The 15,960-nt window shown below is 40.0% G+C and overlaps 1 protein-coding gene across 1 annotated transcript; it reads right to left on the bottom strand.

Moving 5' to 3' along the window:
- Nucleotides 1–3,050: 3,050 nt before the first annotated feature.
- LOC129749706 (zinc finger protein 271-like) lies at nt 3,051–8,698 on the bottom strand. Its single transcript, XM_055744758.1, has 3 exons — nt 8,322–8,698; nt 5,978–8,260; nt 3,051–3,229 (listed from the first exon to the last, which is right to left on the bottom strand). The coding sequence occupies exons 1-2, from the start codon at nt 8,491–8,493 to the stop codon at nt 6,252–6,254; spliced, it is 2,181 nt and encodes a 726-aa protein (XP_055600733.1). The 5' UTR covers nt 8,494–8,698; the 3' UTR covers nt 3,051–3,229; nt 5,978–6,251.
- Between the last annotated feature and the right edge of the window lie 7,262 nt (nt 8,699–15,960).

Below are 15,960 nucleotides of genomic sequence, written 5' to 3'. Positions count from 1 at the left end.
AATTTTTGCCTCGAAACTGCCAAGTATTGCCATGGGTTTATTGGATGCGTACCCCGTGAATGTTCTATTTAGGTGAGTCGTACAGTTCCCAACTTATGCCTTGAGTCGTTTCATTTCATTCCAAATGTCCTCAGAAATATTTTTTTTTGTCTTTATTAGAGAGACTTTCAGCCTTTGGCTGGTTTGTCTCTAGGAAAAAGGTTTTTTTTTACAATTCGTTAAATATATACGATTCTTTCAGGAAACACAACATTTTTTCTTCTTCTACTGCATCGTTCGAGAGTGCGTTCCGGATTGATCCATCTATTTGGTATGCATTTCTAGGGCCTGCATATTGTGGACATTCCATCAGTACGTGTTTTACCGTTAACCTCGCATCGCATAAATCACATATCCTTACTGGTCCCCCGGAAATACAGTGTCGATGAGTGTACCTAGTGTGCCCCACCCGAAGTCTTGATAGTAGTATTTGTTCGCTCCTATTTGCCCGGTCATCCCATTTGTTAGGTTCCCCTTTTATTTTTGCCAGGTTTAGATTTCTTTGCGATCTCCATTCCGTTAGCCATGCGTCCCATATTTTGGATTTCACCCAACGTGAAAGATCTGATTTAGGTATTCCAACTTCATACTGGGTTTTGTTGCGACCTAAGGCTGCTAGTCTGTCCGCTTCGATGTTTCCATGGATTCCAGAATGGCCTGGGATCCAGCAGAACGTAAAGTAGTCAGGAGCTGCGAGTTGAATGTGTTGAATCCAAGGGTGGCGATTTTTTGGATTTTCCAAAGCGAGCAGCACACTCGCCGAATCGGACCCTCCTCAGAAATAATATTAGCCGCTGCTCCGGAATCTATGACCATAGGTACTCCTACACCACCGATTTTGAACAAAAACGTGTTCTTTCCCATAGCATAGAATATGTAATCGTCATTATGTTCTTGTTCTGCGCCACTGACCATTCTTATACGCTTAATAGGTCCACTCTGTCGCTGTACCGTATTTGCTCGCTTCCGACATTGTTTAGCCCAATGATCGGATCCTCCACATTTGAAACATCTAGAGCCTAAAGCAGGGCATCCTTCTGAGCCTTGCATGTGACCTTTTTTCCGCACGAAAAACAAACAGATTGTGTTAGATTGTTGAATTTTGAATATCGGTATCATTTGACAACTAACTTCAATAGTTTTCCTGTAACTCGATTACTTCGATCGATATCACAGTATCATACGAGGCCCAAGACATTACTTTAGCTTGTCAAGTTTGGTTGACTATCTCTCTTTCTCCGTTCATCATCTTTCCTGATTCGTATTTATTAGATCGTGCATGATTTGCGAGATTTCATCGAATATAGCACGCCCGCCGAATTTTCCGTATCACGCATTCCGGGAAATATGGCGAGCTGATAAGCTTAAACCGATGAAGGTTTTGCTTCAACCATCAATGACTTGAAAGGAACCGCGTCACGTAGAAGTTGACCTCTCTATACCTCCGATATCCAGTCTGAAAGTCGCAGGATTAACCTATACCATTGCTCCTGCCACTTGAGTATTGACGCAGCTTGTTGAGCTTTACGCGCTCATCTAACAGCTCTTGCTTCGTAACACTCCTTATCCTCCGCCAGATTTATGTCGATGGGAGTCTCATATTCGCGATGGCAAAAGCTACATCTGCTGATATGGTCCTGTATGTATGCACAGAAAACTCGCATGGCTATCAGCCGATGTGTGCTGCGTAATTTAGATCTGTTGCGCTCAACCTCTATGGAAGAGCTTCAGGCCGCTCCTCCGTATCATAGTTCCAACAGTGATACGCTCGCAAGAGGACGTCTCTTGTTACCCTTTGGACCATGGCAGGACAATGAACCGATGACTTTCGAGGCAACAGGATTTGACATGCACACCAAAACTTAAGCGATTGTCTACCATTACGCCGATATATTTCAGCTGATGTTTCGAAGATGACGTGTGTCCTCCAACAGTAATCTCCATGTGCGGCATAACTCTTTTGAGCATGATATCGTCTCGATAGACTCGATGTTTGAAAAAGCTTACTGTTATCCTGCAGAGGGTATTGGGAACACGTATCCTGTGAAACGCTTCCCAGCTGGCGCTGTTGAAGGTATTCTTAACATCAATCGTCACTATGGCAGAGTGACGAAATCCTGTCCGCTTCTTTTGATATGCACACATCGCGAACTCTGTCACCATTTGGAAGGCGTCCACCGTATAGATCTCCCCAAGGTTGCTGATCTTCGATCAGAATGATACTTTCCCCCGATCCTAGTCACCAACGATTTAGCTCCTTAACATAGAAAGTCAGTTTTCTTTGGAAACGACGCTTTTTAGAATCGAACGGCGCATATCTAGTTTTTCCCCCCTCATTAGTGATCAAACAATCATCATTCGCCCTTGACGAAAACATTGCGCATAGAGGACGTCAAATCATTCGACGTCTTCTAGACTCGCTGGCTTCGCCACGAATGCTTCATGAAGAAAAACGAATTTAATCTCTCCTCAAGAGGTGTACAAAAACAAAATCTATGTCAATATTTGCTTATTTTCCTCTCAAGTTGTGTAAATTGTTTATCAAATATGGGCCTTAAAGCATGGATCTTCTTAAATCTGGACGCACTGTTTATTATACCATAGCGCTCCTAGTTGTCGGATCTGGAATGTTTTGAAAGTACTTTGTTCGGAAATGTTTCCTCTATCAGTGCTGAAAATTTCACTACGGTTCGTTTTGTTCCAAAATTCCTCGATTAAAACCAACACGGAAAATAAAAAAAAAGGTAAAATTTACCTTTTTGCGAGGTGAATTTTTTCCACCCCTCTTTCGAGGTAAATTTTACCTTTTTTTCATTCACCTAGCAAAAAGGTAAATTTTTCCTTTTTTCAATTCACCTAGCAAAAAGGTAGATTTTACCATTTTCTCATTCACCTAGCAAAATAGTAAATAATACCGTTTTCCCATTCACTGATATAAAAGGTAAATGCTTGTTTGTCTGATTGGTTTCTTCAATAATAAGTAATTAAAAAAAAAACACAATTCATGAAAAAATTGGTATTTATTTGAAATAAATAGGGAGTTACCTAATATTTATTTTTGAAATATATCACCGTGTTCTTTAAAAATTGTTGAGGCAAGTCCTTTGTTCGCCAAGCTTGTCAGGTCCGGCTTGTCCGGAATAATATCTGAAGGCTGACGGGAATACAACACGAAGCTCTGTGGGCCGATCTGAAACAAAAGCAAAGTATTATGAAGAGAACCAGCACAACTAAATGAAATCTAAGAAAACACTTACACTCAGAAATGAAAAAAATATGAAAATTATTATATTTCAATAACTCCGATATTTCTCTGACATTAATATCCAGAAATATTAAAAAATAACTATTTCAGATATTTAAATTTATGCATCCGAATAATTTCTTGGTGTGTAATGATCCAATGCATAAAATTTAATAACCGAGAAATTATATATTATTTTGTTCAAACAAACGCTTTGTGCGTTTGAGTCCCAACTAAACGGGTATGAGCACATGCTAGATTCTTCAGTTGCTAAATGCCTTTCAACTTGACTGCATGCAGATTCCATTCTCTTTAAATATTTATCTGAATCGTATTTAAAAAGGATGGACTCAATTGCAGCATGTAATATTACCAGCGAAATGCACATGTTTTTATGCTATGGTCAATTATGCACATTGACCATAGAACATGGACGAAAATCAAACGATTTTCGTTTGGTTTTTCTGTTTATTTCTGCTTTAAGCGTTTGCCTTTACGTTACGGCTCAAACTTTTATTTCTGACCACCAGATGTCGTTCCATAACATTTCTCAATGCATAAATTTTAATCGCAGAAATATTTCCCAGTGAGAAATATCCCAGTAATTACACCATGAGAAATATCCGTGTGCGTAAAGAGGGAGATATGTGAAAATACCTAAAATATAACTGTTTGATATTTTATTTATTTCTGAGTGTACCATTTTGTTCCGATTTTCACATATTGTGCACGAAGCAGAACTTGTTCCTCAACCGCAAAACAGCTTAACCTCAATAAACGGATTCGTCAAATAGTTACTTTTTTTCGAGATGATTTGTACCATTTTATTTAGCTCAATCCAGGTCAACTTCACCTCGCTACGAGGTAAGTTTTACCTTATATGGATTTACTTTTCTTTCTAGGTGAATTATACTTTTTGATTCAGCTCAATTCAGGTGAACTTCACCTCGCTACGAGGTGAAATTTACCTTTTTTGGATTCACATTTTTTCTCGGTGAATTGTACCTTTTTTCATTCTTCGTTTCAGGTATATTTTACCTCGCTGTGAGGTGAGTTTCACCTCGAATAGGAAGAAGTTACCTTTTTGGCTTTTGCGAGCATTCACCTTTGCTGTCTCGGTAAATTTTACCTTTTTATTATTTTCCGTGAAAGCAACCAAACTGGACGTTGAAGTAGAATGTAGAATAGGGTTACCATACGTACTCTTTTAAGAGTACATGTACTCTTTTCCGATCGAAAAATGGGCGTACTCTTCTTTTTGTGAAATTTTACGAAATGTACTCTTTTTTAATGAGAGCTATTAACTCAGAAAAATGAACTTGTTTGTTTATGTATTTGAAGTATGTTTACCACATTTTAAAGCGGTAAACAAACACAAAATGCGCCTTTGAGTATGCAATAAACCTCCAAACAGTCATCAAAGAGCACAAAAGCATTATACTCAAATTCTTCGTAGCGCACAAATCAAATATATTGTTAAAAATCTTATTATCAATTGCTTAAAATTTTATTATCAATTTATTTATCGGATTTGGTGTGGTTTGTCAGCATAACATCTAAAAAACTTTTACTTCGAATAATCCAAATTTTCCCTGACTTTTCTCTTTTCATTAGTTGAAAAAAGTTTATCAAAAAATTTATAATTATCATATACATACGTCATACCTGAGTTTTCCAGAATATTTTCTAGGCGTTTACGGGTTGAGCAAATCTAGGAATTTCTACCCAAAACCCTCGCAAAGTTCGGGCTTTGGATTTTAAAATTTTTCGGGCAATATATCCGGGCAAATCTGAACAAAATCCATGCTTTTCTCATGAAAATTCAAGAGAAAAAGTCAGCGGTATTCAGTTCAAATTTTCATTTCTAAAAACTGTTTACGTGTGTCTTTCGATTAAACAAGCTCAAAAAATCATGCATTAGTTATGGAATTTTGCTTAGATTTTGGATAAAATCAAGCATCCGGGCCTCGATATCTGGGAAACCTGTTCTAACGAAGCATCCTCATGGATGACGAAACGTATGTGAAGATGGATTTTGGGCGGCTTCCTGGCCAAAATTTTACAAAGCCACTGGTCAGGGTGATGTCCGTAATTTCAGTGAACCCATCTGCGGCCGGGCTTCTCCCCGCTTCCTTGGCAACCTCCCTGCCAATCTCCTTTCCTAGCTCCTTTACTACTTTGCTTAGTAAGGAGACCTAAGGAGTCCTCTTTTAACAAAGACCTCTGTCTGCGTTCTTCTACCTTCTCCTCCTTCGTCCGAGCTAACGTCAGTTGTTTCGAAATTCCTTCTGTTTTTGATGTTGTTGTTGTTTTGGTTCATGTTTAGTCCCACGAGTAGCTAGGGAAATATACGAGAAGAGAGGGGGGGGGGGGGGGGAGGGTTATGGGTTATCATCTACGCTTTGGCATAACGCTCTGTAGAAATTATCTTTGCTTGTTCTAATAGCTCGGTTGAGTACAACCCTTGCTGCTCGTGAACGGCACCTCTAGTTTCTCTATCGACTTCGTTTCTCGTCCGTTGAGCTCGTCGACTATCTTAAACCCTCTTAAGCAAGCTAGGTACTTACAGTTCCCTTTTTAAAAGCTCAGAAAGGACAAACTTGTACATTACATGTTATTGATTTTTATATAAAGATATTTTACTAATTTACTAATAGGTTTGGTAGAAGGTTGGCATTAGTTGAAGGTACTTACCAGTAAACTTAATTTTCCAGGGCCCCTGAGCATGTTTTAGAATTTCATGCCCGGAATAGCACTTGCCGCAATGACTTTTTCCTTTTCGAGTTCTCTGGACAATAACACAAAAAGCACCGGATCCACGGAAGGAGTTCTCGAAACTTCAAGGGTTTTGGGTTCTTTGTAGGAAAATCGAGAAAAATGATTTCGGAGTGTTTCAGATGACGAATACACCCTTCAAATTTGTTTAAATCCTATTTCGATTAAATTAACTAAAGGACAGTAAATTTGCTCAAGTAGCCCTCGTATAGTCTGCTACAACGATAGCCTCCGGTTTGCGATTGCTATGTCCAGTTCGTTGCAGATGCCGATGCAAACCAGCCGGTACCACGAAGCCCTCGCCACACTCTCCACACACGTAAGGTTTCTCACCGTTGTGCCTTCGCTGGTGCACCCGCAGATCTCCCCGGGTACCAAAGCCTTTCGGACACTGATCACATTTAAATGGTTTTTCGCCCAAGTGGGACCACAGGTGGACTTGAAGATGCTCCTTTACTCGGAAGCTCTTCCTACAAACTTCACATTGAAAAGGCTTCACTCCAAGGTGAATGTTCTCGTGCTTTTGAAGCGCTTGCTTTGAGGAGAATGACTTTCCGCAGGTTTCGCAAACAGGACGCGTTTCGGGTGGGGCATGGACGTTTCGATGCCGCCGCAGCGTTGAAGGACAATTAAAACGAGCTGAGCAGATAGCGCAGATGTAGCGTTTTTCATTGGCATGAATTCGCTGATGGGCTTGTAGATCTGCCTTAGTGCAAAAGTCTTTGGAACAAATTTCGCAGATAAACGGTCTCACACCTTGATGCTTGATCAGGTGACGGGCGAGGGTTTTGCGAGAAGGAAACATTTGGTCACATTGATCGCACGGAAGGTTGTAGTGGACTGTCATGTGATTGCGAAGACCGTTTCTGCGTGCAAACTTCGATAGACATTCCGGACATTCGAATTGTTTACTGCCAGTGTGAACGACAGCGTGCATTTTTAACGATGAGCGATCGGTGAATGTTTTTGGGCAACTGTCGCATAGAAATGGACGCTCTCCTGTGTGCTGCCGCATGTGATTATTTAGTACAAACTTGCGGCTGAATGATTTGTGACAAATCGGACATTCGTGTTCATTCGTTGGTGCTTGGGTATTACCGCTTTCTACAATTGAATCCGCACTTACTTCGTTCTTTTTTGGAGATGTGACTATAACGGAGGACGTTTTATCTTGCAAATGTGGATCTTCGAAATTGTGATCGTCAGGTTCCATCCTATTGAGTGTTTCATTAGGAATTTCATCATCATGAGAGGTTTCAGTCTTATCTTCTGCATCATCACTTTCGTCGTCATTTATTTCTTCATCGCAGCTACTTTTCCGACCGACTCTTTTCTTCCCCTCTAACTCTTTAATCCGTTCCAGAAATTGAATTCTTGCTTCCGGAATAAAAACATCTTTCTCATTAACCTTACCCCGATCATCTCTTAGTTTACTTTTACTCAGCTCGCACCTTCCATTGGCCACGTGTTTCTTCCAGCCACCCGACGTCTCAAACATCGCACCACACCTTTCGCATTTGTACTGCCTATTCCTAAAATGCAAACTTCTATGCTCCAGAAGTGATTTCCGATGTCGATACTTTTTACCACAGATCTCACAGCCATGTTCCTTGAGCTCTTCCTCGTGCTTCTTCTGTCTAAGCTTTGCTTCCTGGAAAGCCTCATCACAGCTTAGGTTTTTGTTCAGATGGTTTCGTAATCCACTTTTAGACGTGTACTTAGCGCCACACGACTGGCAATCGTAACGATTATCGTTTTGGTGAACCCGCTCGTGATCTGCCAGAGTTTGTTGGTGGGAGAATTGCCTTTCACAGATTGAGCATACAAATGTCTTCTTGGACTGAACATCTGTCGGTTCGGTAAAATGACCAATTTTATGGATCCTCAAAGAGTTGACTGATCTAAAGCGACTGTCGCAAAAGTCACATTCATAAATTTCGTCTTGAGGTTTTTTGGATCTCTTTTTCTTTCTAACAGGTTTAGGTTTCTCTTCCGAATTTTTTTCTTTTTCAAGAACAGATTTTTTGTTGATGACACCTTCTGAGTTTGGTTTATCGCAAGTTAAAATGGGCTCAACCTTCACTTCATTCGAAGATTTTAATTGAAGTTTTCCATCTACTTGTGGAACATCAGGCTGTCTCAGTTGAATGTTTTCAAGCGTTTGAATTTTCCCGGAACCTGTAGGATCTGGTACTCTGGAAGCTTAAATATAACGAATTTTAATTAAAAAAAAATTAAGAAAAAACAATAATTTTATTCGTACCTTGGATAAGTTGCACAAATCTTCCCGTCTCTACCACGGATTCCAGAGTGAGGTGCGGTAAACTAGACCCGATTAGATTTGTCCCAATAATGGGTTGAAGCTTTAACTGATCATCCGTTTTGACGCTCGGAGCGTTCCGGTTAGTTACGTAGATCGGGTTTGGAATACTCATTATTTAAAAAAAAAATAATTTTTTTCATTAGATTTGAATACCACGCAACGGCTCCATGAGAAGCACCTTTTAGTTGTAACCTAAATTGAGATCTTAAGTTTTCGATATAAGAGACTCTTTAAACCATCTAATATTTCCACTGTGTCACATTTTTAGTTTAAAAACTAGAACCAAACCCAAAAAAACCGTCGCGAAGTAAAAATGCACCGGTCGCGCAGCAGCAGAAAAATTCCGAATTTGACCTACCAAAACAAAAACAAACACGGAGAAAAATACGAAGCTGCAATTTTGCTTTTAGCGAGGGGTGATGCGTTGAAATATTTTGATCAACTTTCATACCACTATTCATGGCACCTTTGTTGTTATATTCATTTAGGGATGCCCGACAGGACTCGGCAGATTTTAAAATTTAATTTTTTTTCAGGAAACTGATGTGTTATGACCATAATTTATCATGGAGGAAACATGTTTTTTTTAAATTTATTATTCGGAAGAAAAGTTTCTTTACAAATCACATTTTAAGGATCAAATGAATATGCTCTGAACTTCTGTAAAGTTGTACTTTGACCAATCAAATTATATAATTCAATGCTCCCTCCCACCTAGAATTATCAAAATTTAGTTAATTCGAACCATTTTAATTTACTTTGAAATATAAATTTCAACATACCGAAGAAAGTTTAATTGAAACTTTTTTTTTATACTGGTATTCAAGGAATATTGAAAGAAGGTAGTGCCGAGAGCCATATTGGATTTTTTTCGTGACGTCACTGTTGCCAAGCTGTCGAAGGTTTATACTGGTAGAACTCAAATTTCAATGTTAAACACATTAAAGAACTAAATTAAAATCCCATTTGATTCGGATTATGTTGTAAGGCCACTAGTTGATTGTGCTATGAGGTTTCTTTGTGTTTAATAGACTGCAGTGTGTATTATTCTTGAACTTGTTATTGAATGCACAGTCATGCTCTATGTGAAACGAGCAAAAATAATATTTTTCCCCTTTCAAAAGGTCTGATTGGTAGTTTATGGCAGTGCACCTCATCGTCATGATTTGAATCTAACAAGGTGTACCATATAAATTTCTAATTTAGAACAATTAACCCCAATAAAACCATTGCAACTTTGGTTTACTAAATTCCAATAAAAGATTGTGGTTGGATTCGAAAAATACTATTTTTGGTTATTTTATTTTATCAACGGTTCAAACCTAACTGATTTCAACATTTATAAGCAAAATTTTGAACTAATTATCAAGTTTTGTCAATTTGAGTTAGGATACCTCAGCAACTTCAATCGTCTGAATTAAAGCAAAACAATTACTACATTCAACTTTTTTAGTATCAGCCTTGAAGAACAATAATATTTCTAGAATTGTGAGCCTTCAAAGTTGAAAAAATCTTCAATTTTTTTTAATTGCTAACAAACATTGAAAAAATTCCATATAAATTCACAGATTATTGGCAACAGTGACGTCACAGGCGGTACTAATACTAAAGCAAGGCTGCCTCGGCACTACCTCCTTTAAATATTCCTTGACTGGTATTATTATTTTTTTGCGACTTGTTTCATAAAAAAAAAAAAGGTGTCATTCGCAAAATATTTTTGCGTGTATTAGCTCAGTCTCGCGCGGATCTTTCCGAAAGTGATTTGAATAAAAAATCGGAATTTAAAATTTTTAAATGTCCAGTAATAGTTGTTCCAAATGGTTTGGAAAAGGTTGAGAAATTAATTCGGACGTACTCGTTTCTAGTGTAAATTTGTGATTCGATTCGAATCGAAGAAGCCTTTGGGCTCGACTTGTTCTGTTCATTCTTACGTGATCCGGAAGAGAATTTTGCTCCGTTGGGAAGATTGTTTCCATTCGACTACCCCATGCTATTTCCAGAGTGATAGCTTTGAACAATCTCGAGAAGTAGTTCGATCAGTAAGTAAATTATGAATATGATAATTTTTTGATTTGGTGGATTATATCGATTACTTCCATGTTCCTAGTGTAAAAACCACAGAAAAAACGTTCCTTGTCTATCACCCATTCAAATCATAGGACAACCGTTCATACGAAATCTTTATAAAATTGATGGCGGAATATTTAATTTACATTATAAATCGAAATACAGTGCCGGATTTGCCCGGCCTGGATACGTACAGAAAAAATCTGGAATGCCTACTACAAATGAATAGATATAATGTTCCAAAATTAAGAATTGAGAATTACGTTTTAAAGTATGACAGCTTTTCAAACTCGCATTGAGAATGAATGAAAATTTCAATTCTGAAAATCTATTTAAAATCTTAATCAAAACTTGTAACTTGTAATTATAAATTAATTTATTTTATTTGAGAGGCTTGCTTGGTAGATTTGCCTCTAAAAACTTGTAATCAATAACTAAATTGATTTTTACACCCCGAAGCAGTTTTTTTTATATAATTAAATTGTACATAAACTGTTTCTCTATTATTCGTCACGATACAGGTCTATTATTATTTATTTACATAGTATTCCGTCTCACGACATAACTTGACGAACATAATTCCTAAAATTCACTCGGTTCATAGCAACCGTTCTCCAATTTCTCGGGCACCCCACGTTCGCCAGATCACGCTCCACTTGGTCTAACCACCTCGCTCGTTGCGCCCCCGCTCGTCTTGTTCCTACCGGATTCGTAGCGAACACCTGTTTTGCAGGACAGTCGTCCGGCATTCTCGCAACATGTCCCGCCCAGCGTATCCGGCCAGCCTTCACCACCTTCTGGATACTGGGTTCGCCGTAGAGGCGCGCGAGCTCGTGGTTCATCCTTCGCCTCCACACTCCGTTCTCCTGTACGCCGCCAAAGATGGTTCTTAACACTCGTCGCTCGAATACTCCGAGTGTACGCAGGTCCTCCTCGAGCAATATCCATGTCTCGTGCCCGTAGAGAACAACCGGTCTAATGAGCGTCATATACAGGTTACACTTCGTGCGAGGGCTAAGTCTTCTCGACCGCAGTTACAGGTCTATATACTGGTTTATACTGGTCAAATTTTGTTTCCAGTAATCTAAGATTTTCGAAAGCATTAGCTAAATCTGGGGAATGTCATAAAGAAGCTTGATAATTTTAAGAGAATTTATTTCCATAAGTCGGTGGCTTAATAATAAGATTTAACAATTGAACAGTTTTATTAACTCCACCAGTGAGGTTGACTATAAAGAGCGGACAGACTTAACAAAAAAACCCTTGTTCAGTTTTGAAAAAAACTAGTCAACTTTTGAATGTATGCATTGCACTTGCGTATCGTTTTTCTTTTTTAGCACTTCGACTTTTCAAATGCTCGGAGTATGGAAACGAAAATTGTACCCAGTGTCTAGTTCAAATGTTAAGCTTTGTGATATCCTCAATAGTTGAGTAAGGTTTAGGATGAGCCTTTAAAACAGCACCTTTCATAGACTAATGGGTCTGCAGTAGATGCGAACGACTCCAAAATTTTAGTTAACAAAACGTCGATGTTCGTTCAAGGACATGATCGCTTTTGAGGTTACTTTCCCACAGCTAAAAAGTGTTACTGAAAAGGTCAGAATTATGTCACGAATATTTCTAGCCGAAAATAGAACAATTATTGAAAATTTTTGTCTGTGAACACAATACATTTTTTTTTTTAAACCATCAAGTATGGTAAACATGCATGAATAAGAAATCACTTTATGATCAACTTGAAAATAAATGTTGGCTTCTTCCAGGCCTTTTCAAGAAATCATTCAGAATTAGTCACTAACAACCGATGTTTCTGGTACTGGCGCTTACAACAACTCTAGATATCGATTAATAAAAAAAATATAATCTGCTGTCATGCTTAAGGAAATTCCTTAAAGAGTGAGGTGCAAGCTTTATCATTTTCGCACGTCCGAAGCCAACACGAAGTTATGCATGCGCATACTCAATTCAAGCATATTTTCAAATAGCTATTGAATTCTTATGTACGCGTAAAAATGGTAATGTCAATGTTAAGATATTTTGACACGTAAAAAAGTTATATTTCATATAAATTGAGTTAAAAAATTTGTGACCATTTTACTGATGATTTATTTTTTCCGCTTGAGGGGGGGGGGGTGATCACCCCCATCACCCCTCCCGTAAATCCGCACATGACTCCAGCAGTTACCGGGATTGGTTCGGACAAGACACCGTCGTGCAAGACGTTGCACGAAAATGCCTCGTATTGTGCTTCGATGAGATGGACTAGTTTCTCTGGGACCCCTCGTTGCCTTAGAGCCGCCCAGATGTTTTCATGGTTAAGTCGGTCGAATGCTTTTTCGAAATCAACGAACACCAGCAGAAGAGAGTCCTGGAATTCGTTGATTTGTTCCAGTATGATTTGTAGCGTTGTGATGTGGTCCACACATGATTGTCCGGATCGGAATCCAGCTTGTCCACGTTATGCCTCGCCAGTTACCGCACTCTGTCAGGTCTCCTTTCTTAGGGACCTTTACGAGGATGCCCTGCATCCAGTCGGCCGGGAATGTTGCAGTATGTCAGATGTCAGCGAAAAGACGGTGCAACATTTGTGCTGACAGGGCAGGGTCGGCTTTCAGCATTTCGGCAGGGATGCAATCGATCCCAGGTGCTTTGTTGGATTTCATGTTTTTGATTGCCGCTTCTATTTCAGCCAGCGAGGACGCTTCCGAGTTGACGCCATTTATGCGACTTACTGTTGGCGCTTCGAGCTGCGGATTCTGTTGGCCATCGCTATTCGTGAATCGGAAGAGTTGTTCGAAGTGCTCAGTCCAACGCTTGAGCTGATCTGTTCGATCGGTCAATAACTGACCTACTCGGTCTTTCAGCGGCATTCTTGCATTAGTCCTTGCACCACTGAGGCGGCGAGAAATGCCATAAAGTAATCGGATATTTCCATTGGCCGCGGCTCTTTCTCCCTCTTCGGCTAGGGAGTTTGTTCAAGCTCTCTTGTCTCGTCTAAAAGCTCGTTTAACTGCCTTTTCCAGCTCCGCATATCGTAAGCGGGCGGCTGCTTTGGCTGACCCGGTACATGCCTGCCCAATCCTGACTTTCGCCTTTCTCCGATCATCGACCATCCTCCAAGTTTCATCCGACATCCATTCACTTCTTCTTCCACACACTTTACCGAGAGTACCATGGCTCGTCGTGATAAAGGCATTCTTGATTCCACACCACTGTTCTTCGACTGTTCCGTCTGTCGGCAATTCAGAGGCTCGGGATTTTAGCTGTTCAACGTATGCCCTTTTCACCTCTGGATTTTCCAACCGGCGGACGTCGTATCGACACCCGACGTATCTCGCCTAGGACGAGGTGATGGTCAGATGCAATGTCTGCGCTTCGTTTGTTGCGGACATCAAGAAGGCTCCTTCTCCATTTTCGGCTGATGCAGATGTGGTCGATTTGACTTTCTGTTCGGCCATCTCGGGATACCCAAGTGACCTTATGTGCTGGTCGATGGGGGAAGAGCGATCCACCGATCACCATGTTGTTGTTGCCACAAAATTCTACAAACAGCTCTCCGTTTTCGCTCATCTGTCCTAGACCATGGCGCCCCATGATGCGCTCAAGGTCTTGATTGTCGGAGCCAATCTTTGCGTTGAAGTCGCCCAAATGGATTTGAATGTCACCCTTCGGAATTCTCTCCACCACGCTGTTCAGTTGACTGTAAAACTGCTCTTTCTCCTGCAAATCGGCAACGTCAGTTGGCGCATAATACTGGACCATTGTAAGGTTTCTAACCCGTGTTCTAAATCTGGCTACGATTATTCTTTCGTTTATTGGTTCCCATCTAATGAGGGTCGCGTAGGCCTGCGGGCTTAACAGGAAACCAACTCCTCGTTCCCGAGTAGCATGTTCTCCTCGTATGCCAGAGTAAAGCAGGACTTGCTCGGATTGTGTCTTGTGTTCTCCAGTATTAGGCCAACGGACTTCGCTCAGTCCCAGAATTTCAAGCTTGAGGCGGCTAGCCTCTCTAGCAAGTTGTTCCAGTTTCCCTTGTTGGGCAAAGGTTAAAACGTTCCAAGTTCCAATTCGTGTCCGTGTTTTCATGCTAAAAGTCGTCGCCAAAGTTCCAGGTCGGTCATTTCTTTCGGATTCCGTAACAATTTCAAGTCGGGAACAGTAGGTTGTTAGCCTAAAGTCCCTATTGACCAGCTATAATAATACGAATAAATTCCGACCCGGAAATTTTAGTCAGAAAATTTAGTTTTTAGTAATTTTTCGGGGAATGTGAAGGTCTCAGAGACATCTAATGATGATGACTAAACAAAACAATATTCAAATAACTATTTTCAACTTGAAATGTCTTTCACAAAAAATTTAAAGACTTATTGAGGATTAAACCGCAGCAAATAGTTTATTCATTATTACAAACCTCTGAAGTACATTTATTCCATTATCATCATAGCAAATACATTAACATTTTATGATCCTATCGGGATCCTAAGCAGGGACACTTTGTAAGAAGAAGGTGTCTGTTATTCAACCATTGAGGATGAGTTAAAACAGCAACAACGTCTGAGTGCAACTTTAATGGATTCTTTGAATTTATGCCATAAAAATTTTCCATTATCTTCTGTTGACCATTTTCACAAAGAATGCATCCTGTTGTGGTTTGTCTTGGGATAGGTTTGAATTCCACCACCAGAACAAAACTGCAAAGCCATACCAAGATCAAGAATCACACTTTATAGATGAAACAACATTAGGGTGCACCCTTTTGAGAACTTATCTGAGACAGTAATAAAAAATTAGTTACACCCCAAGCATCAAAAAGCCTTCAAGAAATGTGTCTCGCGCATTGAATCGATCATTGATCCAATCGAAGCTCAGGGGTCGCGACAGTGTGTTCAATTCATTAGGTGACCCATTGTTCTTGCGCTACACCTATGCAAGTTCTGAAACGTCTTCATCAAATAAGTATATAAATATTCCAACTGCATAGCCTAGTTGCTGTGACAAATGACTCTATCGGACTTCCCAAGATTCTATACCCAAGCCGATTTAGCGACGGGGGGGTTAAGCTCGCGATCAAGGCCATTCATCAAACTTCCAGGCGCGATGCTAACGAAATACCTATGGGGAACCTTCATCACTGAGATGGGGTGACAGAAACGTGTGGAGCACGGTGCAATTTCACACATGAATGGTGCCACAATAACAAAACACCCGGCCGAGCTTGCGCATGGTGTGCCTGGCTATGAATATCGGGTTCTGTTAAGTGGGACGAAATGTAGGCATTTGGATGTAGGATTGGCATGACGGTGACATTGAGCGGTCACTTGCAAGCTTCGGGAAGGTTGGTGTGACCATTTGCCAGCTATCAGCCAGCTCTGAAATATATGCGAAGCACACTAGAGGCGTACAATTGTCAATTAATTGATGACGCCTCTCTCGGCATAATCGAGCGTCAGACATTCGGGCGAAACAGAATTCCATTGCTGGGGTCAATGCTTATTTATTTTTATTGCTTACA

This window comes from Uranotaenia lowii, chromosome 2, assembly GCF_029784155.1.
Source record: "Uranotaenia lowii strain MFRU-FL chromosome 2, ASM2978415v1, whole genome shotgun sequence".
Classification (NCBI taxonomy): domain Eukaryota; kingdom Metazoa; phylum Arthropoda; class Insecta; order Diptera; family Culicidae; genus Uranotaenia; species Uranotaenia lowii.
Note: the sequence above shows the minus strand (reverse complement) of the source record. Positions and strands in the feature narration are given on the sequence as shown.

Coding starts and splice junctions, on each gene's coding strand:
- LOC129749706 (XM_055744758.1), bottom strand. CDS start 8,493: ATGAGTATTCCAAACCCGATCTACGTAACTAACCGGAACGCTCCGAGC. Junction 8,261..8,321: donor ATTTGTGCAACTTATCCAAG/GTACGAATAAAA, acceptor GTTATATTTAAG/CTTCCAGAGTACCAGATCCT.